We start from the raw sequence: 25,872 nt of genomic DNA, 5'->3' as shown, positions 1-25,872 counted from the left end.
GCTGAACAATTGGCAGTATTCTTTGATGACAGTGAAGAAAAATGTGTCACTAAAGCTTTTAAATCAGCTGGGAAAGCCCTTGCATGCTGAAACTATACTAATATGGATAGTATGACTACTAATAAGCCTAATTCACCATAATGCAAACAGGCCATGGTGCAGTTTGTTCCTGCATGAGTTATCTGAGCTGGCAAGACATTTCAGTTGTAGCAGGTTTACGCAGGTTGTTGGGATGTTCCTGGAACAGAATACATTCAAAGAAGTCCAAGGGAAAGTTGGTAGCTCAGACTGTTATTTTTTGAATGTGTCCCTGGTGAGTGCCAAGGCACAGGCACAAAAGGCTGGGCTGGATTAGATTTTAGTTCAAAGAAATGGAAATTAATAATTATGATGATGAATTGAAGCCGCGTTCTTAAGCCTAGGTGTTTTTTTAATGGAGGTCTGTATGCATATACATGTGTTTTGAGTAGACCTGGAAAGACCAATTCAAATTCAGCCAAGACTAAAGTAACCAAAAGAGCCTTTGCTTCTTGCTTGTGTAACAGTAAAGTGTCCTTTTTGAAAATGACTCTATTTCTTCCAGGCTCCAGCTCAAAGCCACCTCTATCCCTATACAGCTGGAAGGATTGTCTGGCAAGAAGCCTGACGCTTATCCTATCACCACTCTTTTTCTAAAACAACCTCTTTTCCCTTTCAAAATTACAGCTGGGCTGTCTGTGCCCAGCTTTTCATGGTCTGCAGCCCAATGAATGAGGCAGGGTTAAACCACTCTCCATGACTTAGACCAGCCTTCCTCAACCTGGGGCGCTCCAGATGTGTTAGACTACAACTCCCAGAATGCCCCAGCCAGCTCTGCTGGCTGGGGCATTCTGGGAGATGAAGTCCATCACATCTGGAGCGCCCCAGGTTGAGGAAGGCTGACTTAGACAGACCTGAAAAGCCATAGGGTTAAGGTGGTCACTAAAGAATTGCCCCAAAAGAGGAAATGCATGAAAGAGGACAGTCATTTGCAGCAACAACAACAACAAGAAGAATATGCTAATTTATATGTATCTATGGAAATCTAGAAATCATTGTTATCAAGTATTACATTATACTTACATCCTGCCTTTTTCCCCTTGCATGGTGGTCCTCCTCTCCATTTTAACCTCACAACAACCCTGTGGGGAAGGTTAGGATGGTTTAAAAATCAGTCTGTGAATGGCCCAAAGTCATCCAGTGAGCTTCATGGCCGAGTGAGGACTACAACCCAAATCTTCTGAGTCCCAGTCCAACACTTTAACCACTACAACACATTGGTTATAATTTAAACACAGTGCATCTCACTGTAGAGTGGAAGACTGTGACCAGGGGACCTGTGTTCCTGCCTGTTCGGTCTGCGGCTCAGGTGCTAACTGCAGGTGGGCAACAGTTCTTATTGTTCTTCTACTTAAACTGCAATTTGACAAGATTGCCCTTCAGATAGAGGATGGTCCTCTGGCAGCCCTCCAAATAGAGGGCTGTCATCAATCAAAGAGAACACTGGGCCACCTTACATAGGATGCACAGAAGGAGGCTGGCAGGGCCCCTGCTCTCCCTCTGTTCCCATCCCAGGAAGGCCATGCAAGTGTATGGCATTTGAATGTTACTGTGAGAGGAAGGGCCAAGATGCTGTGCAGCAGTAGAGATCACCAGAAGGACACTGTTGTTTGTCCGAGGGAGTCAGGACCCTTACTGCTAATGTTAATAGCCACCATGCCATGGCTGAAACAACTATTGAATTTTCAGATTCCCCCACAAACTTTTAGTTCACTGTGGTAAAATATTTACATGAAGATATAATTATAGCCAAGGGAACCTGGCATATTGACTACAATGAAAACATAGGCACAGGCTGGGTGGGTGGCTAGATAAAAATGTGTTTGCATTGTTCTGTGTAGATTTGCAGAAATTAAACACTAGCATCCCATAATCCATTGTTTTGATTGTTATTTTCACAAATACATTATTTTTCCACCCACCCACCACCATCAATGGGAAATCACCTCCGCCCCTGAAAGAAAATACTAGTTTCAGAGGGATTTTCCTCAGAACTGCAACAGGGGAAGAAAGGGCAAAATTCACCCTCCATGCTTGCTGTGATCTGTATCATTATCGCCCCCCCCCACACACACACACAGTTGACGGTATTTGCATTTTTAAAAATCAGCAAGTTAACTGCAGAGATGCATTTAATGTCGTGTCTAGTTTGGCCCTTATGAGGTATAGAGCATGTGAGAGAACAAGTCTGAAAAAGGGAACAAACTTGATGCACAGTGGGTCAAGAGTCACCAAAGAATTAGATATGAGGTGAAGGTGTGCCAAGGAATGTGGGAGATGAACAAAGCCAGAAAATTCTTTAATTGTTAAACAGTGCAGATTTATATTGCTTGTATATCTAAATGTTATCTGTGTTCAAGGAATGCACTAATTTGAGATAATGTTATACCAGGACCTTGCCCTTTGTAAAAATACAGCTGCACATATATCCTCAAGTGTTGTTATCAAGAAAGTCATGGTGCGTGCACCAGAGCCCTCGTTGCAAAGAAAGGCTGAATGGCTTTATGTATTAAATAGTAATCATAGATTTTTAGCCTGTCTTGATTCCCAAGAGTACCATAAGGCACACATAAATTAAAACATATGTAAACTGCCAATTAAAAATCACTGGAATATATACACTATAACAGCTTTCCCCAAACTGGTGCACTCCAAGTGTTTGGGACTTCAGCTCCCATCAGCCCCAACCAGCGTGCCCAATGATCAGGAATCCTGGGAGTTGTCGTCCAAAACATCTGGGGGGACTAGGCTGGGGAAGGCTACACGATAAGATGCCCACTAATGTCCCCTGCAAATGCCAGCTCAAATTTCAGGTCTTTTATTGCTTTCAGAAGATGCTCAGGTTTATGAGATGGTAAATTCCAGAGCAAGGCTATGAACAGACAAAGCTTTTCAGAGATTTGGAGGTGATATTGTACAGCTCACAGTAGACCAGTTAGGTGATCACAGTGGGATAAGTAGGGGATTGAAAAATAGAAGGTAGTAGAATGAAGAATTAAAATGGTTGTTTAGAGATAAAGAACCTGTGGAGGTTCACATGAGGCTCTAACTGGACATTGTGGAGGATTTGTGGCAGCTAGGGGTGTGCACTGATCACATGATTCAGTTCAAACCCCGATTTGGTGATTTGGAAACCTGTCTGATTCTAAGGTCAAACCAATCAGCTTCATGGGATGATCTCAGGTTCTAGAATTTTGAGAGAGAGAAATGTCCCCCTATCCGCTTTCTCCACACTATGCTTAATTTGGTACATTTCTATCATGTCTCTTCTTACTTTGCTTTTTTCTAAGCCAAACAGTCCCAGACATTATAATGGGCCTATTCAGAAGACACCTTAAACCCTGCTGGCTAAGGCTTTTATTATTATTATTATTATTATTTATTTATATAGCACCATCAATGTACATGGTGCTGTAGAGATTACACAGTAAATAGCAAGACCCTGCCGCATAGGCTTACAATCTAATAAAGTTGTAGTAAACAATAAGGAGGGAAAGAGAATGCAAACAGGCACAGGGAAGTGTAAACAGTTTAAGGTGTTTTGTCCCCTTGAAAGACAGTGTTCGCAGCTTGGGGGTGCTTCTGGAACCGTCACTCCAGATGACAGCACCGATAGATGCAACGGCCAAGAGTGCCTACTATCAGTTTCGGCTTATACGCCAGCTGCGCCCCTTCCTAGAGTCGGAAGACCTAAAGACGGTAGTGCACAGGCTGATAACTTTGAGGATCGACTTCTGCAATGCGCTCTACATAGGGCTACCTTTGTGCCTAGTCCGGAAACTTCAATTAGTCCAAAATGTGGCAGCCAGGCTGGTCATCAGTACACCTAGGGGTGACCAAATTACACCAGTTTTGAAATCTCTTCACTGGCTGCCAATTAGTTTCTGGGCGAAGTATAAAGTGTTGGTTATCACCTTTAAAGCCCTACATGGTTTGGGTCCAGGCTACCTGCAGGATCGCCTCCTGTACAATCGGCCCCGCACACTCAGGTCCTCTGGGAAGAATCTGCTTCAGTCAGCCAAAACTAGGCTGACAGGTATTACTCAGAGGACCTTCTCTTCTGCTGCTCCCAGACTGCGGAATGGCCTGCTGGAGGAGATTCATCAACTTGACAAGTCTTTTAACATTTAAAAAAGCAATAAAGTCTAATTTATTCCGGCAGGCCTATCCAGTGGAATTTTAGAATGTTTTAAGGATGTTTTAATCATGTATACTATGTTTTTAATCAGTTTTTATGTGTTTTATATTTGCTGCTGTTCCCCGCCTCGATCCAAGTGGAGAGGCAGGTAAGAAATAAATTATCATCATCAACGACAACAACATTTGGAAAGTTCTTCATATTTGGAGCAGAGGAAACCTGAGATTTAAACTTTTGAATGTGGGAGAAAGCAAAACAGACATTCAACCACCCCTAAGATCAACCTGATGCCCTCCAGATGTGTTGGATCACAGCTCCCATTATCCATGGCTAGCAGGCCCAAGGGTCATGCTGGCTGGGGATGCTGTATTCCAACACTTTTGGAGGGTGTCAAGTTGAAGTCTTCTCTAGGTGAACACTAACAGACAGCCTTGACTGACTGGGGGACAATTGTGACGGGGACTTTAGACTCCTCATAACAGCAATCCAAACGGCCACTCCTGGGTTTGAAAGCTGGTGACCTGCAGTCCTCCTGAGACAGGCCTGTGGTCAGCTCTTCCTTGGACTCCCTTTCAGGGGCATTTGAGAGCTATGGGGCTTCTCAAGCAAGTTCTCCCAGCATGAGGTCCCTATCAGAGGTACCAAAGGGCTGGGAAATGACAAGGAGATTGGTTTTCACAGTTGATAGCTGAATATTGTGATTGTTGCATTTTGTTTTTACTCTGAAAAGTCACTTGGAAGGTCTACAGAGGCCTTAAAAATATGTATATCCACTAGGTGTGGACATATTAATCACAGCTAAACAATGCCAATGATGTGTGACCTATCACTGCAGTTTCAGTTTTCATCCCACTACATACGTTTATGTTGATGATGGCAAATTGCATCACAAGAAGCTACCAGCTTTGGCTGAACATAAGTGAACAATTAAATCCATAATTTGGCATGGCATGGGAGGAGGAGATCAGAAGCGGCGCCTTTGTTCAAGGAAGCCTTTCCTTAATGATCAGCCACGGTTCACAGTTCACCTTTCATTTTGCTTTTAAAAATCTATTTTAAGGTGTTTTATTCTGTTTTTATTGAATTTTATCTTGTACACCACTCAGAAATTTTGAATGGGGGAGCGGTATATAAATAAAATAAATAAAGCCCAGGTCGCTCTGTGGAATGCAGAGATGACTTGGGTGGTTGACATGATCGCGCCCAAGCGCCCTCTCCCTCTGAGCAGAGCCCGGTCAGCTCCTTGGTATACACCTGAGCTGAGGGCAATGAAGCAAGAGGGTAGACGGCTAGAACGCAGGTGGAGGAAAACTCGTGCTGGGTCTGATCGAACACGGGTTAGAGCTCACTATCGAGCCTACTCTGTGGCGGTGAGGGTGGCAAAGAGGCAGTTCTTTTCCACCAGCATTGCATCTTCTAAGTGTCGCCGGTGGAGCTTTTCCAGGTGGTTCGCGGCCTGTTACACTCTGGGCCAGGGCGTGAGATAGTTGAACTCTCGGTAGCACGCTGTGACGAGTTTGCACAGCACTTTGAAGATAAAGTTGCTCAGATTCGTCATGAATTGGACACCACATTTAATGCAGCTCCACTAGTAGAGGCGTTCAGAGCGCCGTCCGGTTCAGTTTTATTGGATGAGTTTCAGTTATTGAGGCCTGAGGATGTGGACAAGGTGCTTGGCCAAGTCCGGTCGACCACCTGTGTGCTTGCTCCTTGCCCCTCATGGCTCATTACATCAAATAAGGAGGGGATCGCCGGCTGGGTCCAGGAGGTTGTGAATGCCTCCTTGAGAGAGGGAGTGGTGCCGGCCTCTTTAAAAGAGGCGGTAATTAGACCACCCCTGAAGAAGCCTAACCTGGACTCAGAGGATGTTAACAACTACAGGCTGGTGGCTAATATCCCCTTCCTAGGCAAGGTGCTTGAGCAGGTGGTTGCAGGACAACTCCAGGCATTCTTGAATGAAACGGATTATCTAGATCCATTTCAATCGGGTTTCAGGTCTGGTTTTGGAACGGAAACTGCCTTGGTCGCCCTGTGGGATGACCTCTGTCGGAAGAGAGACAGGGGGATTGCGACCCTGCTGGTTCTCCTGGACCTTTCAGCAGCTTTCGATACCATCGACACTAGTATCCTTCTGGATAGGTTGTCTGAGCTGGGAGTTGGAGGTACTGTGTTGCAGTGGTTCCACTCCTACTTGGATGGCCGATTCCATAAGGTGGTGCTGGGGGATTATTGCTCTGTGCCGTGGCTCCTAAGCCATGGGGTTCCACAGGGCTCTATCCTATCTCCTATGCTGTTTAACATATACATGAAGCCGCTGGGGGAGGTTATCTGGAGATGTGGACTGAGGTGTCATCAATATGCGGATGATACCCAGCTCTACCTTTCCTTTTCATCAAACCCAGGTGAGGCAGTGGCTGTTCTGAACCAGTGCCTGGGCACGGTAATGGACTGGATGAGGGCTAATAAACTGAAACTCAATCCAGACAAGAAGGAGGCACTGTTAGCGGGTGGTTCATCTGTCCGGCGAGGTGATGTTTGCCCTGTCCTGGACAGGGTTGCACTCCCCCTGAAGGATCGGGTCCATAGTTTGGGGGTGCTCTTGGATCCAGAACTGTCACTTGAGGCACAGGTGAACTCAGTGGCAAAGAGCACCTTTTATCAGCTTAGGCTGATATACCAGCTGCGCCCTTATCTGGACAGAGATAGCCTAGCTACAGTTATCCATGCTCTGATAACCTCTCGTTTGGATTACTGCAATGCGTTTATACATGGGGCTGCCTTTGAAAACGGTCCGGAAACTTCAACTGGTACAAAACAGGGCAGCACGTTTACTAACAGGGACTGGCCGACAAGACCACATTACGCCAGTCCTTTTCCAGCTTCACTGGCTGCCAGTCCAGGTCTGGGCCCGATTTAAAGTGCTGGTATTAACATTTAAAGCCCTAAACGGCTTGGGGCCAGGTTATCTGAAGGAATGCCTCCTCCCATATGTACCTGTCCTTTCACTAAGGTCATCCTCATGGGTCCTTCTCCGCAAGCCCCTGCCAAAGGAAGTGAGGCAGGTGGCTACCAGGAGGAGGGCCTTCTCTGCTGTGGCACCCCGGCTGTGGAATGAGCTCCCTAAGGAGGTTCGCTTGGCACCTACATTATATGCTTTTAGACGCCAGGTGAAGACCTTTTTATTCTCCCAGTATTTTAACTGTCTATAAATAAATTTTAACTTGGTGTTTTAAATTTGTAATTTTGCATTGCTGCTGTTTTTATCTGGTTGAGCTTTTATATTGTATTTTATATTATGGTTTTATACTGTTGTTTTAGACTTTGAATGTTGTTAATTTTTGTGAACCGCCCAGAGAGCTCCGGCTATTGGGCGGTATAGAAATGTAATAAATAAATAAATAAATAATAAATAAAAAATTGGGTAGATGATTACTATGCCTATCAGCTAAGAAACAGTTAAATCTTGCACCTGGATTTACCAGTGAAGTTAAAACAAAATGCAACATGAAATGTCAATGTCAATCATCCAGATGAATTCTAGAGAGGTAGAAATTCAAAGACTAAAGCTGCAATCCTACAGCCTGTCAGCTGGCCTCCTACAGGCTGTTGGATGTTGTGGAAATGCCACTTGAATCCCCAGAGCGACACTTGAAACCTCAGAGGAGCTCTGAGTGTTTTGAAGGGAAGCTCGGAGGATGGTAACAAGGGAAGAGGGCCTTTTCAGTGGTGCCCCCACAATTATGGAATGATCTCCCTAATGAGGCTCGCCTGGCACCAACATTGTTATCTTTTCAGCGCCAGGTTAAGACTTTTCTCTTCTCCCAGCCAGTTAACATATGCGGAGTCTTTTAACTGACCCCAGAATAGTTGTTTTAAATGATATTGCTGTTTTTACGCTTTAAATTTTTGTATATTTGTTTTTAATGTTCACTGTTTTTAACTTTTGTAAACCACCCAGAGCGCTTCGGCTATGGGCAATATATATATGAAATAAATGAATAAATAAATATTGGTGTTTTGCTAGCAGTAAGGGGGAAAAGGGAGTGTTCAAGGAGCATTTTTAGGGCAGATTGGGGGAGGCCTTGGATTCACAATCCAAGGCCTCTTCGTTCCCTGAACATGCCCCAAACAAGGGAGGAAAAATACAGAGGCCCTGGAACTGGTGTATTGATTATTCTTTCCATTGTTGTCAATGGGAGGAAGTTTTTTTTTAAAGTAACCCAGAAAAGCAGGAGAAAACAAAGGAAAAACCTCCCAACCCCAACCTTCTAGCCAGCCAGTGCAAGCCAATAGGACTTAGGCAGGGATTGGCCCACTAGCACAAATTCTCACAACCACTACCATTGGATCGCTCTGCCTGTCTCCAATCCTATACTTGGAGTAAGTCCTGTTGAATTCAGTAGGGTTTACTTCTAAGTAGACATGCATAACAGATTTATCGTGGCATAGGATTTCATTGTAGGAAAGACCATGACACCTTAAGCCACAATAAATCTGCTAGACCTTTTAAGATGCCACAAAACATCCAGATAGAAATTCCAATTAGGGCATTAATGCAAATAAAGCACTAACAATTTCAAATCATTTGGCTATATCCACTTACATAATATAAATCCCCATTTCAACCAAAAGTACTACTGAACACAGGAGCACTCCCCAAGAAAAGCTAACATACCTTTATCTACATGGTGGTATAATTAATACATGCTGCTATAATTATCCTATAATTAATACGATCTGCTATAATTATCATATAATTAATACAAGCTACTATAATTAATCCAAAGAGCTATCACTTTTATGGGCAACAGCATGACGTACACACACACACTTTCTGTGAAATGTATGCATGATCACCCAGAAGTATTTCTATTTCTAAAGAAGTTACTCTCCAGAAAACACTCTTAGGATTGCAGTCTTAATACATGCTTAACCTTGTGACATATTGCGGCATTTAAATGTGTTTCCAATGTTGGACAAAGTGAAAGCATAATAAGCAAACATTTTATAGATTATCTTTATGGAAATTTGCAAGGGGGGATATGCAACTGTGGAATTGTAATGCCATGTAAATAACTCCATGATTTTTTTCCTGGAAGTAAGACTGAGTACACATGATAGAATTATTCTCCCACCCCTCCCTCCAACAAATTTATACTAGGATTTCCTGTGATACTGAATAAGAACACAGATGGACACAGCTCTGTCCTAAGTGTGACTTTGGAAACCGAGGCAGCATTTCTATATACAAATGTGTTAGTCTTTAAGGTGCCCCTCTTCCTTGTTTTTGCTGCAATAAGTTAACAAGGCTACCTGCTGGAAATTGAAAACAATAGGATTTCATTCTGAGTAGACATGTGTAGACTGCTAGTGATCCTTGCATTTTCCAAACTCTGCATCGACATTGTTTGTTTATGATGCTGTGTGATCCTGGTACTTGCCATAGTAAGCAAACACTGTCCTGAAGGGATGATGGCAGAAATTCGGAGCAAGGAAAAAGAAAAAACAATCTGGTTGGACTGGATCCGTACATGTACTGGTTGCGGACAGCTTCTGATTGTAGGGGAAGGCGGTTTTTACACTAGGACTGACCCCTCCCCTTACGCACAGGGTCTACTCACAAGCAAATTAGCTTCTACAGATGAGGGCAAGAGGGGTGGGAACGCAGCGGCTCAAGCGCCGCCCCCAATTCTCTTCTCTCCGCACATTCGCTCCGGTTATTGTGGCGTCACGGCGTTCTAAAAAAGAACCGAGAAAACAATCGGCATTGAGAAAAATAGATACACTCTGATCCTATTTAAAGGGGAAGGCTCTGGGCACCCCGGAGTCAGATCCAGCTATATAAACAAAGGCGAAGGACTGCAGAGAGAAAGCTGTTAAGTAAACATGGTGTCGCCGGTAACAGTGGTGAGTTCAGTGAGTTGTGTGTGTTTTTTAAAATTAATAATTGCAAAAAGAAAAAGAAAAGAAAGGCAGGTGGAAAAATGGCAAGGAATGGATACCTGCAAAACGAAAGACGACTTTGTGATCGCCGCAGTATTCTTATTTTGGCAGACAATAAGAGCATCCTATGTACGCTAATAATCCTGTCTCCATCTCAGGGGCTGGTAACTAGACTCGAATTTTCTCCCATCGGTAGACCCTGTTTTATTTTGTCGTTTTCTTTTCCCCCTTTGCTGGAAATGTGGCGGTGATGGCGGAGGCGTGGGATAAGCATTAGAAAGGTAGCGGGGGAGAGATCGCGATCGGGTTTGTTGCTTTACATGTCTTTAAAAAAAAAAAGCCACCAACCCTGCGGAAAGTCAATAGGATGAAAACATTGGACATGTGACTAGGAAGCGTGACTTTGTTGATTCCTTTCCTTGGGGTTCTCCGGCACTGATAGATGGACGGGGGCGGCGGCAGCAAGAGATCTGATCCATCGTTCTCTCCCTTTTCTCTAGCGTCGCCTCCCTCCCCTCGCCCTACGTACTCGCATGTTTTGGCGATATTGCCAATGTGTGATTTGTAGCTCATATGTGTGTAAAGCATGTGCTATTTACATTATAGATTCCTGACTCTCGGGTGGGTGCCCTCTTGCTGAGATGGAGTCACGACAATGCAGAGAAACCAGCAAGCTTTATTTTTACCTCCTTTGGCTCTCCTCGCTCGCCCAGTCTCCACAGCTTAATCGTCTTTTAAACTGACAAAAATTACAGTGCAGATGATTTAAGGAAGACTGATTCAGATGCAGTAATTTCCCTGTGTAGCTATCTGAGAGGCTTAATTTTAAATAATAATAAGAAGCAGAAGCAGAATTTCAATCTAGAATGTATCCAGCTATAGTAGATAAATAAATATGCTGAGGGGAAATACGTGTCAGCCCATGTGTGATATAATGGACAGACTACTAGAAAGATGGAAGAGACCTGGGGCATGTCTACATGAAGGGTTTGTCTCAGGGTGGATTCACAGTAGCGGCAGCCGCCATTGCGAAGCCATCCAGGGGCAAACCCCAGAAACTCCGCTTTTAAAAAGTTGGGCAGGTAACCCGACGGAGGCTTGCCACAGCCCATGGTGCCCCCTGATTGGTCACCATAGGCAGGACAGAGATTGGGGCTGGACCTCCAGGAGCTCAGGAGAGTCCTGTAGTAAATAATAATTAAAAAAACAACGGTGGGGGGGGGAAGGAATGCCCCCACGCCTCTGTAAAAATAAAAAAGGGGGAGAGGAGAGGAATGAGGCCTGTTCCTCCTCCCTTTTAATTTTTTATTATCTGTATCTCTGCAGTTGCACAGTTACAGATAATAAAAAAAATTAAAATGGGGGGAAGGAACAAGCAACCAGAGGAAGGTCAGAAGGAGGAGAGGTGGTTCAGGTGCTCGGCGTCCCTCTCCTCATCCTCCTCTGGTTGCCTCGTTCCTGCCCCATCCCTCCCGGTGCTGAGCTCCACCGGGAAAGTTTGCACTTGCGTTCCTTCCCGTGCAGATGCCGGGAAGTAACACAAGTGCGGGAGCCAGGTGCCTCATGGCACCAAAGTGCCACTGTCAAGGCAGGGGCTTGGATTCAAATCCCTGGTCAGCATGAAGCTGATTGGATTTTGCTTCACAGAATTGGTGTGAGGATAAAATGTATTGACCTCTTGTATACTGCTCCAAATTCCTTGGAGGAAGGGAGCAATAAAAATGTGCCCGCTCCATCAACAAGTCTTTTTAACCCACAGTTTGTTCGTCCTTAGCACGGGGCGGGGTGGGAGTTCCACATCAAACTGAAACTGTACAAGTTTAGAAACTGGCCAATTTTGATTCATACCTTATTCAAAGTTCATTCACATCCACCCATTCATTTATTACATTTCTATACCACCAAAAGTCAAAGCTCTCTGGGCAGATCACAGCATGATAAAACATAAGATAAAACCTTTAACATTCAACAATTTAAAATAGTTTAAAACCAAGTAACAATAAAAGTACTAGCATCTGATAAAACTAAACTAAAATGCCCCATCATGGAGAACAAAGGAAAGTCTTAACCTGGCACCAAAAAGATTACAATATTGGTGTCACAGCAACCTCATAGGCAAGAGCATTCCGCAGTTGGGAAGCCACCACTGAGAAGGCGGACTCCCTTGTTGCCATCTTCCAAAACTCCCTCAGGTATTGTAGGGCATGGGTAGGTTCATACTGGAAGAGGTGCTCTATCAGGTATTGTGGTCACAAGCTATGTAAGTAAGGCTTTATAGGTCAAGAGCGGCACCTTGAATTGGAGTTGGGAAATACAGGCAGCCAGTGCAATTGGGTCAGAATCGGTGTGATATGACCAGACCTTCTCATCATGCTATGAATCTGGTTGCTGCATTTTACACAAGCTACAGCTTCAAAACCATCTTCAAGGGTGGCCCCACTCAAGAGCGCATTGCAGTAATCTGCCTTAGAGTTTACCAAAGGATAGATTACTGAAGTCAAGTTATCCCTGTCCAGATTAGGGGCATAGCTGCACCACCAGCCAAAGCTGATAGAAGGCACTCCATGCTACTGAGGCCACTTGAACCTCCAGTGACAAAGCTGATTCCAGGAGAATCCCCAAGCTATAAATTTGCTCTGTAAGGGGAGTGCAACCCCATCCAGAACAGGATGAACACTCTCTATCCAGTCAGAAGAACTACCCACTAACAGCATCTCATTCTTGTTTGGATTGAGTTTGTTTATTAGTCCTAATCCAGTTCATTGTCTCAGCGAGTCACCAATCTAAAACATCCACAACCTGATCAGGATTAAAAGGAGAAATAGATCTATGTGTCATCAGCGTACTCAATGGCAACACATTCCAAAAGTCTGAAAGACCCCACTCAACAGTTTCATGTTGGTATTAGAACCTCAGACTGGAGAATCCATGGGCTGAGCCATATCCCGCCACCCCAGTATCATGAAGTATCCCTCACTCTCAGTTTAGACAGTCTCCACAAAAGGATATCATGGTTGGTGGTATTAAAAACCATCAGGAGATCAAGGTGAACCAAAACGGTCATACTCCCATCATTCTCCTAATTGGTAATCATAAAGGGCGACCAAGCCTGGTTTTTGTGCCAAAACTGACTGAAATGGATCCAGATAACTGGTCTCATCCAAGAGCATCTGGAGCTGGTCAGCAACCACCCACTCAAGGAGCTTACCCAGGAAAGAAGCATTTGCCACAGACCTAAAGTTATTAAGATCTTCCAGGCCCAGAGGGGATTTCTTCAGGAGTTGTCCTGCTGCCTCTTTCAAGTGGCCAGGGACCATGCTCAGCTGGTCGTTTCCTCCCTGCCAGAATTAATAGGCAACAAAGGGCAAAGAAGCAGTCACATGAACCTGTCAAAGGACTCCAAGAACCTTGTTAGTGTCCTCGAACTGTACCAACTGAAACTCATCTAACAAAATTAGACAAGACTGTGCTTTAGATACTTCATCTGCTATATCAATGAATTCGAAGTCCGAACAACCATGAAAAACTGCACTGGATGATGATGATATTTTATTATTATATTTATTTATATCCTGCCTTTCCCCCAATACTGGGACTCAAGGCGGTTTACAAGATTAAAACATGTACAATTAAAAAATGGGTGACACACAGAAGGTGCATTGGAGTCAGAGATAAAATGTTCCTTTGCCATCTCCACCTTCCCTGAATAAGCTCCAACATGGGCACACACCAGAGTTTGATTGGATCTGTTGGGAGTTCTCCATCATCTATGCGCAACCTGTCTCCCTGCCTGTTTCATGGAGCTATATGAGCTCTACTAAACAGGATAGGGGGCTCAGGAGCAATTCAGTCAATCATCTGAGACATTTCTATATTCCACAAATGAACTAGGGCTTTGACAGAAGAGCCAGCCGTATCAGCCAACACCCCCCCCCCCATCAAGCAAGCCCTCTGGAAACCATCCTGATCCATTAGCCTCCAGGGGCAGGCCATCTTAATAGGTCCCCCATAGTTTATTGCCCAAAGGGGAACTAGTGTGGTGTAGTGGCTAAGATGTTGGAGATCCAGGTTCTAGTCCCCACTCGGCCATGGAAACCCACTGGGCCAGTCACATATTCTCAGCCCAAGTTACCTCACAGGATTGTTGTTGTGAGGATAAAATGGGGAGGATTATGATTATGTATACCGCCTTGGGTTCCTTGGAGGAAAAAAGGCAGGATAGAAATGTAAATCGTCATCATCAGTCAAAGCCTTGTTTACAAACTTCACCCCTCACTTGATGGTGAAGCCATAGTGTCTGCGTACTCAAACTCCCAAGGTGGAATGGAGGAGGAGGGGTCCACAGACATTCAAATTTGGTCCAACCTGATGGTTACAGGTTGGACCTGAAGCTGCCCCTAGGGTTGCTGGGAGCAGGAAAGGGAAAAATGTTGGATTCCTCCATTTTGGCAACATTAAATTCCACTGTTACTCAGACATATTTCCATCCTGGGTGAAGTACACAGGCCCCTATTATCAGTGGTTCATAGAAAGAAAATATTAACTAAGCTGGAAATCATTTTAGATGCAGTACTAGGTTAAAAAAACCAATTGAAGCCAAATTGGGTGGCTTTACCTAGTAGTTGGAGGACATGAACCCTGAACTCAGAAAATCAAGTCCCAAGTTCAGGTGGTGTAAAATCCTTCCAGTGTAGGGTCCCCCAGTAGAATAGCTAATTTCAGTATTCTCCAAGTTACAAAAAAACTTGTCCCAGCCTTCACCCCCCCCTTATTTGATATGCAAGGCAATGCTTTTTAACATAGAATCAGAATAGTAGCGTCTATAACGCCATCAAGTCCAACCCCCTGCTGAATGCAGGAATCCACATTAAAGCATACCTGACAGATAGTTGTCCAGCTGCCTCTTGAATGCCTCTATTGTAGGAGAGCCCACTACCTCCCTGAGTAATTTGTTCCATTGCCATACTGCTCTAACAGGAAGTTTTTCCTCCAGCCAGAATCTGGCTTCCTGCAACTTGAGCCTATTATTCTATGTTCTGCATTCTGGGATGATTGAGCAGAAATCCTGGTCCTCCTCTATGTGACAACCTTTCAAGTATTTGAAGAGTGGCAATAAAGTAGAATGTAGCCTATTTTACTGATAAAACCTCAGGGCAAAATTTGGGCTACACGAAATCTTTGTTGAAAGTACCTACATATTACCGATTTACTAGGATAATATGCATAAGACCGTACGAAGAACATACTGTCTTGTGGCTTTTGCCTCTTTATTACCTCTTGGTAAAGGGAAAGTATTTATGGTTGTCTACTTTGCACTTGGGTATCTACTATTAGAACTACTGCACAAATGTCCTCTTGAAATTATGTACCCTCTTTGTGGGCAGAGAAATGACTGGCCTGAGTGGGGAGAGAACAATGTCACCAAATTTCTCCAGGGAGAGGAGAAATTCCTAACAGTTTCTCACAGGTAGGGCTCAATCCCATTGGCAGGGTTTGTAGCATAACTTCTTCTTTTGTAGGGTTTGTGTGTGTGTGTGTGTGTGTGTGTGTGTGCTACCATTCCAAGTATCAATTTATTGGCAGACAGGCCTCCATTTTGCATTCACCACAATGCAGGTGTGAGAGGGTGGCGTGTTGCGTTTAGCTCCAGGGAAGAGGTGGAGCTAGTGCTGTGCCTACTTCTGTCTTCCAATTTTCTGAAAGTTGTCTTCCCCTGTGAAGAGACCTCCATTGTTGTGCCTCGATTGTTTTATAATTTGTTTTTGTGATGTTATTGAGCTTACCTAATCACTGCAAGGTGGTTGAGGTGTGTGTGTGTGTGTTCTTTCTCTGCTATTTGCTCTCTTGCTTTATAACTTTTTCCTAAGTGTGACAGGATGATTCTAACTAATATTTAAGTTGCATTCAAGAGGCAGGTGGACAACCATCTGTCAGGTATGCTTTAGGGTGGATTCCTGCATTGAGCAGGGGGTTGGACTCAATGGCCTTATAGGCCCCTTCCAACTCTACTATTCTATGATTCTACGATTCTAAATGTAATTGGGAGTAAGCCTCCTTGAACACAATGCAATTTATTTATGACTAAACATAGTATTACACTGCATATAATTTATTAAAATAATTTTGGCAATCTTATTGTCCATAAATCTAGGGTGATCATATGAAAAGGAGGACAGGGTTCCTGTATCTTTAACAGTTGCACAGAAAAGGGAATTTCAGCAGATGTCATTTGCATATATGGAGAACCTGGTGAAATTCCCTCTTCATCACAACAGTTAAAGCTGCAGGAGCTATACCAGAGTGACCAGATTTAAAAGAGGGCAGGGCACCTGCAGCTTTAACTGTTGTGATGAGGGGGTAATTTCACCAGGTTCTCCATATATACAAATGACACCTGCTGAAATTCCCTTTTCAATACAACTGTTAAAGATACAGGAGCCCTGCCCTCCTTTTCATATGGTCACCCTACATAAATCCCAGAAGGCTAATTTAATCATTTTTTATTATTAGGTGTCTGAAAACTTTGTTCCATACCCCAATTATTCCCGGGGACAGTAAATAGTTAAAACAGCATTAAAACAACAACAACAACAACACAGCAGATAATCAAGTCAAACCAGCATAATTTTAAGTTGTAATGGAACTTTAATGTCTAACTAGTGCTGGATCATGTTGGGAAAATTAATAATAATAATAATAATAATAATAATAATAATAATAATAATAATATCATTTGTGCATTGGAGGGCACTTTTTTAAAAATGTAGATCTTATTACCATATCATGGTCCAAAGTTGCTTCCACAGTAGGGTCCTTTAGTATTGTGCTGAGCCACAGCTTTTCTGCAATCAATTAGAGGTGGAATTAAAAGATGGTTCCATGTGGCCCTTAATAGACAGTTTTATTCACCATAAAATTCTGTCAATACTCACCCCCATAGTCAAGAATTTACTATATATTTACTCAGAAGTAAGTTCCCTTATAGGAAGGGTCCTTCTTTTCCCTATCACTGTCCTTTAATTTATAGCTTCTCCTATGCCCCTTTCTATCATCTACTCCTGGAATTAATTGTGTCTGTTTACAGTTTCACAATTGTGATAATAAAAATATATAATGAATGAGCAATTTCTCTATCTGCATGAACACTTTTATTGTTTGTTTTTAACTCGTGTGAAATGGTCTGAAGACTTATTCAATAAACTTTTGATTGATTGTTTGTTAATGAACAATTTGAGCCCTTCCCTGACTAATTAAGGGGCAATTCCGGACTACCAGTGCCACACAGGAAAAAATTAATTACAGGAGCAGAAGCTGCTTTACAAGAAAGGGGCAAGGAAGAGGCTCCTAATTAAAGGGACAGTAACCCTGAAAAGCTTTACTAGTGCTCTCTTTGCCAGCCCACACTGAAAAGTGCAATTGTGTTTTAACACACATACATTTCTACAAAAAGTCTGAAAAAAACACAGGAGGACAACATGGAAAACACTAGAATGCAACTGTGAGCAATGTCATCTGGAGTCCCCATACAGAACAGAGTGATGGTGTTTATTCTGAGGAAAAGAGGTAGTGTGGAAGCAACATAAGACTATCAGAAAAATGTAAGAGAAAAGTAAGAGATGAGTACTCTAAATAGAAAATGGTCTGTACCAAAATGGTCTCCCCCACCTCATCCCTGCAGCACACTTAATTGAAACCTTAGATCTACTGCAGGAATGCCAGAAAGCATTTAGCTGATCTCAGTTCCCTTGAAGATGCCCGAGGAAACAGAAAACACCAACGTCCTGTAAAAAACATTACCTTTATTTTCCTATACCTAAAGCCTCATGTCTAGTTTCTACCATAATCTTTTCAGGATCTCTTTGAGTCTTTCTATTGTCCAAAAACCAAGCTAGACGTATGACACTAAATGCATCATTTGAAGTGCTGTAGTTACCTTTTTTATTCTTAATCAACACTGCAAGGGAGGTGAGTTTTGTCAGGCCTGTAGGAAGAAGGGATTAAAGCTTTCCTCTCCTGTCATAGTCCTACAGGTGGCAGCTATTAGCCCTGGAATGTAGGAAGTGGGTGATTTTTTGCTGGGACCACTGCAGGAGAATACAGGATTCTGTGCTGTGGTCCCTGCAAAAATCTCTCACCCACCCTCACCAATCAAAAACCCCAACAATATCACTTCATATATTTGTGTTTAGCATTCCAACACATCTAGTTTGGCTCCAAGATGCTGTTTTCAGAAGCCAGCGTGGAGACTTTGGGATGTTTTGTGACATTTTGTCTGTAGATTTTCCTGTTTACTTCTATTTTTTCCTCTGTTTTGAGTTTTCAGTTATCCATCTTATCTGAGTTCACTGGCAGGCAATAGTGAGGATCCCAGAGTGTACCTTAAATGCCGCAGTCAAACTTTTGAATGACTCTTATGGCTCAAAGTGCCTCCTTACCTAAGAAGCCAGAAAAGATAAGAGGGATGCTCTTATTCATTCAGTGCTGCTGTGTTTCAAGCCACAAATATAGAGATCACTATGCTTTTTATGTATACATTTGACATGAATCTTTTAAAATGATTTTATGTATACCAAAGCCTATAGTTATTGTAAGTTGTACTGCTTAGATTGTGGTTATGAATGCAGAATTTCTGCAAATTCCAAATTCTGCTATTAGTAGAACCATGTTCTGACAAATTATTTATTACACACACGTGACCTTTGCTTTGTTTATTCCAGCTGCACCATCCCAGGAAAGTTAAGCAGTTTAAAATCCCATTAATTTCGGTGGGAGAGGTTTTAAGTGTATATTTACTGGCAGTGGCCATTATAAATAGGACTAAAATTAGGAAGGACTTGTTTGTATGGAGTTCAATTAGTTCTGTGGTATACTTTGATAAAGGATCATGCTTGTGTGACTGTTCTGGGTGGTAGAAAGACAAACTTTCCCCACTGCTGGATTCCCTTTTGGTAAGGATTCCCTGAAAAGAATTACGATTGGCTATCACCATGGACTCATCTTAGCCTGAAAGCCAATAGGTTGTTTCGCTATTGGGGATGCTTCTTCACCCCAACTGATAAGGAATATCTTCTTTAAGCCCAGCTCTGGGCATATTAAACAGTAAGGAGCATTTGACTCACTTTCCCAAAGCTCAGAGGACACCCAATCTTATAGGGTCCTTAAAATACAAGGGATAAAGAGAAGCCAGGGAATCCTAGGGGAAGGTTTTAGTAAGGGGGGAAGGTTTTAGTAAGAAATTCCAGAGAAATTCCTTTGTGAACCAATGGCAGTGTTTGGACACCACCATAGTCAACTCACAGTTGGCTATTTTATGGGTACTCACCACATGATCAGACAAATAAGCACCCTTGAGTTGGTTCTAAGAAACTGTGAGTGGATTATTAATCCTCGGTGTGTTGACTAACTCGTTCCACAGCCTCCCTCCTCTCAGTCCTCCTGCTTGTATCCCATCATCCTTGCAGCTGAAAATAGAGTCCTGCCGGCTTGAGTAGAGCAGCAGCCCCCACTTTGACACCTCTTGCCTAGCGACTCTAGCTGATGAAAATAACCAATAGTGCCCTCCACATGACATGATAACCAATGGTGGTTTAAATAACCCACCCGGCACAGCATTGGTTATTTAGGCAAAATAACCCACTGAGGGTTAAAAAATATCCCACCACACCACACAATAACCCCTGGTAGGTTAAATAACCCACCGTGGATTATTTAACCCATTGTGGATTATTGTGTTGTCTGAATCCAGTCAATGAAGCCATGTCTAATTATATCAAGTTTACAGGGAAAAGAAAAGAAGACAAAAGAAAGGTAAAAGTCACACCCAGATTTGCAAATAAAAACTGAAAAAAGTCCAACTTACTGGCTTGAATAGAATTTTGTGTCCCAAAGCACTTTCAGAGTTCCTTGAAGGAAAGATGGATTGAGACAGTATGAGAGCTTTTTTTGGACTTGTGATTTGGATGGTTCCAGGAAAATTAAATACTGCAGTTATGCTATAAACTATGTATGGGAATGTGAAACCGGTAAAAGCTGTTATTGCAGAGGCATTGCTATGTGGACCAATTGTGAGAGGTTCCATTTCTAATGTAAGTGGTCTAGGCAGATAATCACAATTTAACTTAGGGCACAATCCTATGCACGTTTAGAGAGAGTAAAGTCCTACAGCTCCCAGCATGCTGGAAGTTGTAGGACTTTTCTCTCTCTAAACATGCATAGGATTGTGCCCTTAGAAGCTGGTTCTAGCTAATGGTTCTGAAATTACACTACAAAAGAAGTAGCCAGTTAGTATCAGATGGGTTACTGTAACCTGAGAGGATGTATTTGATAATAAAACCCCAAATATCTGCCCTTCATGCATGTTCTCACAGATGTGCCGAATCACAGTCGCTGTGGCAGCGCAGGGGAGGTACTTTTCCTCTGTTCAGAATATAGGAATTTGTCATAGTTGGTCACTGCTCCCTGGTGCTAATGAAAGATACTTATTGTAGTGTGAATATGTATTTTCCCTCAAAGTGCATGAAATCAAGAACAGAGAATTGTTGATATATTGGTTTCTGTGAATGAGAGATCCAAAACAAAGACAGGCAATTCTAGACAATAAATTTTAGAAACATTACATGCTGTGTCGGTGGAGCAATTTGGAGCTGAGTAGAGCCTGGCATTGGGCATCTCTCCCCTGTGCTCTAGCAAGCTCCAACAGCCACTTTTTGTAAAAAGCTGCTTCATAGCAGGAGGGGAGAGAAGTGATCTATCCTTTCCTGAACAACCATTTTCCTGACAACCCCGTTCTAAAACAGAAGAAAATGCCAATCAAAACAGTGGACTGAAATCTAAAATCCTACCTGGGAGAATACAAAGGTTTCCCCCTGATGCCTAAAGGTTGATAGAGTAGGTGCCAGGTGGGCTTCCCTGGAGAGGGAGTTCCATAAGTGGAATCCCACAGACAAAAACACTCTTCCTAGTCACCCCTCACCTCTACTTTGGGGTGTGGATGGCTGCCCTGGAGAAGGGTAAAAGCATCAGAAGAGCCCTGCTGGATCAGAAAAAGGATCCACCTAGTTCAGCATTCTGCTCACACAGTGTCCTGCTTGGGGATTCCTGGTCAACAGCTGGTTGGTCGAACAGAATGCTGGACTAGATGGACAATTGGTCTAATCCAGCAGGGCTCCTCTTAGTGGCTGACTAGCTGTTGACAGGAAACTGCAAGCAGGACATGAGTGCAACAGCACCCTCCTGCCCACGTTCCCCAGCAACTGGTGTACATAGGCATATGATACTGGAGGTAGCATAGAGGCAGCAGGACTAGTAGCCATTGGAAGATGGCCTTAAGATCCAGGCAGGTTGGTATGAAGATAGGTATTCTTTAGCTACCTGGGATCAACGCTATTAAGAACCTTTAAAGGTCAATACCAACACATTGAATTTGGCTCCAAAATGAACTGTCAGCCAGTACAGTTCTTTTCATGTGTGCATGTGTGTGTTTTAAAAGTACCTTTAATTTCACCTTCCTGCACCAAGGCAGAGTATCTCTTTCCTGTGAGGTTACGTGGAGGAAGGTCTTGAAATGGTAAAAAATAACGGGACTGTAGCAAGCTTTGCAGGATCATGGAGAGAAAGATTAAGAGATGTGCTCTTAGGGAACAAAATAATGCAACTCTTAAGGTTTCACCAGAGTCTTTAATGGCAAAGGGAATGATAGTTCCTTTCTAACTATATAGACTGCAGTTTCCAATATAAACTGGCTACTGCTTCTGTTTTAAAGGTATGAATTTACCTGGGCATAACAATCCTCCACTTACTCATGGCTGTCAGGGGAGCAATCCTCCATTTTTCCAAATGCCATTTTTCTCCTCTACTAGAAAGAAACCTTCCACAAGACAGCTTCCAGCTTACACACAGGAAATGTACATAGATTAGTTCCAGGACACTGAATGACAAACGTAAAAATGAAATGTGGCAAGAGTGCGGGTGTCCAAACACCCTGCAAATATCAAGCATTGATTATTGCACAGAGTTTTCAGAGCAGTCAACAAGCCTTTATTGGTGCTGTCACTAAATCCATTTCTGCTTTCTGTGGCGTATGCTATTTGCTATTTAGATGATTATCCTTTTAATAACAAAAATGGAAGGAAAGTAGATTTCCTTTGAGAGGGCTTTAAAAATTGTTTAGAAGACTGACTGGGAGTAGAATAGCCTGAAGGCTGCACTGCTAGGAAAAAGAAAACAATGCACCCGTACACACAGACCTAGAGAGTATCTCTTTAGTAAATATTTGATGTTTAGTTCTATCCTTGCTTCGTAGCCACTGTCTTGAGGTTTCGTCACTACAGCCGGAAGAATGGCACTGCAAAGGGATTACCCTGCCTACCTAACCACTTGGAGGAGAACTACTGCTGAAAATCATTTATGCTGTCTTGCTGCTGATTCTGGGAACTTATCGGAATGACCTCTTTGTCAACACACATAAATGCATAGAGAATATTGACTTTGAACTGCTAGTCTATGCTTATCGTGCCCTATTTCGAGAGAAAAGAACAGGTGTTCCCACCATTTATTCCATGGCTTAAAAGGCAGCTGGCGGAACAGCCGGCATACAATATTGGCCAGGGCAGCTTTTCCTAATCTGGTGCTGTCCTGATGTTTTGAACTATGACTCCCCACGTTCATGACCACTGGCCATGCTGGCTGGAGTTGATGGGAGTTGGTCCAGAACGTTTGGAGGGGACCAGGATAGCGAAGGCTTGGCGAGGGTGTTGGCTTGAGAGAGGAGATCTGGAGAGGGTGCCTAACAGACATGTTCTGACTCTAGTCGATTCATGATACTCTCCCATGGTTTTTATTTTATTTTTTTTAAAAAAATTACACCGGAGAGTGTGGGAAGTGAATGCATACATCACTGGTGCAGAAACTCAGGCCTGGGTGCAAATCATTTGGTGGTTTCCTGGGTTTTCTGCAGTTCCCTCCCCCCCACCCCCCTGCATTCTAAAAGGTAGACCTGCCTCTGCTAAGGCTGTGTACCTGGCAGTAAGAGCTTTAAGCTAAAATATGCTGGTATATTTGGGGTCTGCTCCTTTGCCTTTGGCCAGACCCCCCCTTTTGCTTTCAGCCCCTCGCAGAACTGGAATGCAGCCCCCAGGAGCCATCGGGCTGAGAGAGGCTCAGCGCCCCTGACATACATCCCTCACTCCAGAAAGTTGAGTAAGAACATCTGTTCATTTACGCCAGTAGTGTATTTACTTCGACTAGCTGCAGCTCTCTAAGGTTTCTGGCAGAGGTCTTCTCATGAGATGCCTCAAATGGATATTCTCCGGGTGACCTGGTAGGTGCAAAGTGTGTGCTATGCTATTTTGCTGGCTGCAAGAGCCATTTAAGGACAATTTACATGCAATACATGAGACCCTTGATGACAAATTTTGTACTAACTAGCGGCCTTGCCTGGCTGCTTTGAAGAATGATGAAGTGCTGCACTGAAATAGGGTGTTTAATCCTTTCGGCCCCCAAGCTATTATGAGCTCTATAGGAGCAGGGGAAGACAGGAACAGTTTCTTTCTTTCTTTCTTTCTTTCTTTCTTTCTTTCTTTCTTTCTTTGCCTGTGCAGAATTAATGGTAGTTTCAGGGAGTGACTTAAAACTTCATCACACCTAGTCAAATGCGCAGCTCCCATCGCTTCTTCTGTCACCGCTCCCACGTCGCTTCCTGAAAACAAGAAGCAATTAGCCCCATTCAGTCCGGTAGGAGAGAGCAGCAACCGGGCTTAATGAGGGTTTTTTTTTGCGGCACAATAATGGCCAGAAGGGGTGGGAGATGGGCGAGAGGCAGATGACATCATGTGAGTAATTTGCAAGTGCCCAATAATGACCATGCAGTAAAATGCTCACTGGATGGAGCTACAAGATTGTGTAAAGGGTATGGAAGGAAAAATTGAGCTCCCTCTCTCAGTGTCATCAGACAAGAGGAAATCACAGATCTCTGCTGTCACTTCTCCGCCCCTGGTACTGTCCCATGTTACTTCTCCTTTCTATCTGGAGAAGAAAGAGGAAGTAAACAAGGACCATGTGGCCCATTCAGGGGCTGTTTTTATCACACCGCTTTTCCTGCACACAGCAGGAATTGGTGGCACATTCCATTTTTTTTTAAAAAAAGTCAGATTAAAAGGGGTCCATTTTGTGATGGAAAACAGGCAAGAAGGAGTGGGAGGTGCATGGGAGGCAGATGTCGTCATCTAAAAGATGTGTGAACATCCATAAGTGGGCAGTAGCAAGTGTGCAATAAAACTCTTGTCTGATGATGCTCTCAGTGTGTGCCAATTTCCTGGTCTTCAAAGCAACCACATGGGATTGCTAGCTAGTAAAAACCACATGAGCGCATGCACAATAACATGCCAAACCTGATTGTGAATCTTCTGTTTTCTGTCTAATTTGGCCCTTTAACTAGTACCTGCACAAATGTTCCATCATTGTACTTGTAAGAACCATAGAATTATCCCCCCATCACTTGATTTGACCCAAGTAGAAATAATGTTATGCTAATTGATAGGCGTATTGCTCTTTGAAACCCAATTCAACCCTAGTTGGCATTTTAAGAGTCTCTGGAGATATTAACGTTTCACAATCTTAACAGCACAATATTTGCAAGTGTGTGTTTTAGAGCCACAACAATGCAGTGTTGTTGTTGTTTTTATTTCTGCAAAGAAAATAACTTGAAGAGGTGGGAATTTGGAGGTTAGAATCAGTTTGAGCACAAATACATGTTTTGAAATCCATGGGGGTTAAGCTGCCCACTCCTGTTGTTTTCCACTCTAAATTTCCCCCTCCTAAACCTGCTTTTCTAATAAATAAACAAAAGCACACCATGGCTCTAATTTTGGTCTCTAGGTCATTAAGTAGGAATCATAGTAAGAATGTTTAAAATTTAAGGTATAGCACGTTCCAAATAATGGTATATCAGTCTTAAAAAATAAAAATAAATGCATGAGCAAATGCTCTGGGAGGAATCCAGTTGCGTCCATCCAACACTGGAACAGTATCCACTTGCAGAATGGATTCCCTCTTCTTCTGTAGCCCTCTGCAAAGAGGAAATCAGTAATTAAAGTCCTCACCAGGAACAGGGATAAATGACAGGCAGAACCCACTTTAAAGATGGGACAAAGAGTATGCCACTAATTAAAGGGCCTGTTTCAGAATGAGCCTTCAATAATACTTTGCCAGTATATATTGGAAAGGCTAGTTTTGTTTTGTTTTTAAATAGAAAAGCTACAAATCAGGTCTGAAAAAAAGGGAGGACAACACAGAAAACACTGGAATGCAACAGATTAGCAATAATGTCATCTGGAATCGCCATGAAAACAAAACAAAATTGAGTCTCTTCCATGGAAAACAGCCAGTAGGGAAGCAACTCAGGTCCTATTGAGGGTGATGATGCAGGAAAGGATTACATTGTTTGCTTCGTGCATGAGGTTCCACCGTGGCTTTTTACCCCTCTGTGATTGTGCGAACCGGCCCAGTGTCTTTGCTTGCCTCTCGTGTTCCAGGCCTCTTTTCAAATTGATGGTACTGCATGGCTGGGTCATAAGAACATAAGAAGGGCCATGCTGGATCAGACCAAAGGTCCATCTAGTCCAGCACTCTGTTCACACAGTGGCCAAGCCGCCATCAGCCAGGGATGAACAAGCAGGACATGGTGCAACAGCACCCTCCCACCCATGCTCCCCAGC

At 43.2% G+C, this 25,872-nt stretch overlaps 1 protein-coding gene across 1 annotated transcript in view; it reads left to right on the top strand.

Moving 5' to 3' along the window:
* The first annotated feature begins 9,944 nt into the window (after nt 1-9,944).
* TMEM86A (transmembrane protein 86A) overlaps nt 9,945-25,872 on the top strand; it is a 43,699-nt gene continuing 27,771 nt past the window's right edge. The window contains exon 1 of the mRNA XM_063117180.1: nt 9,945-10,123. Coding sequence (XP_062973250.1) covers nt 10,103-10,123 — 21 coding nt within the window. The 5' untranslated portion in view covers nt 9,945-10,102. The remainder of the gene's footprint in view (nt 10,124-25,872) is intronic.

The sequence above is a fragment of the Elgaria multicarinata genome, chromosome 2 (genome assembly GCF_023053635.1).
Source record: "Elgaria multicarinata webbii isolate HBS135686 ecotype San Diego chromosome 2, rElgMul1.1.pri, whole genome shotgun sequence".
NCBI lineage: Eukaryota > Metazoa > Chordata > Lepidosauria > Squamata > Anguidae > Elgaria > Elgaria multicarinata.
The sequence above is the reverse complement of the archived record's forward strand: the minus strand, read 5'-3'. Positions and strand labels throughout refer to the sequence as shown.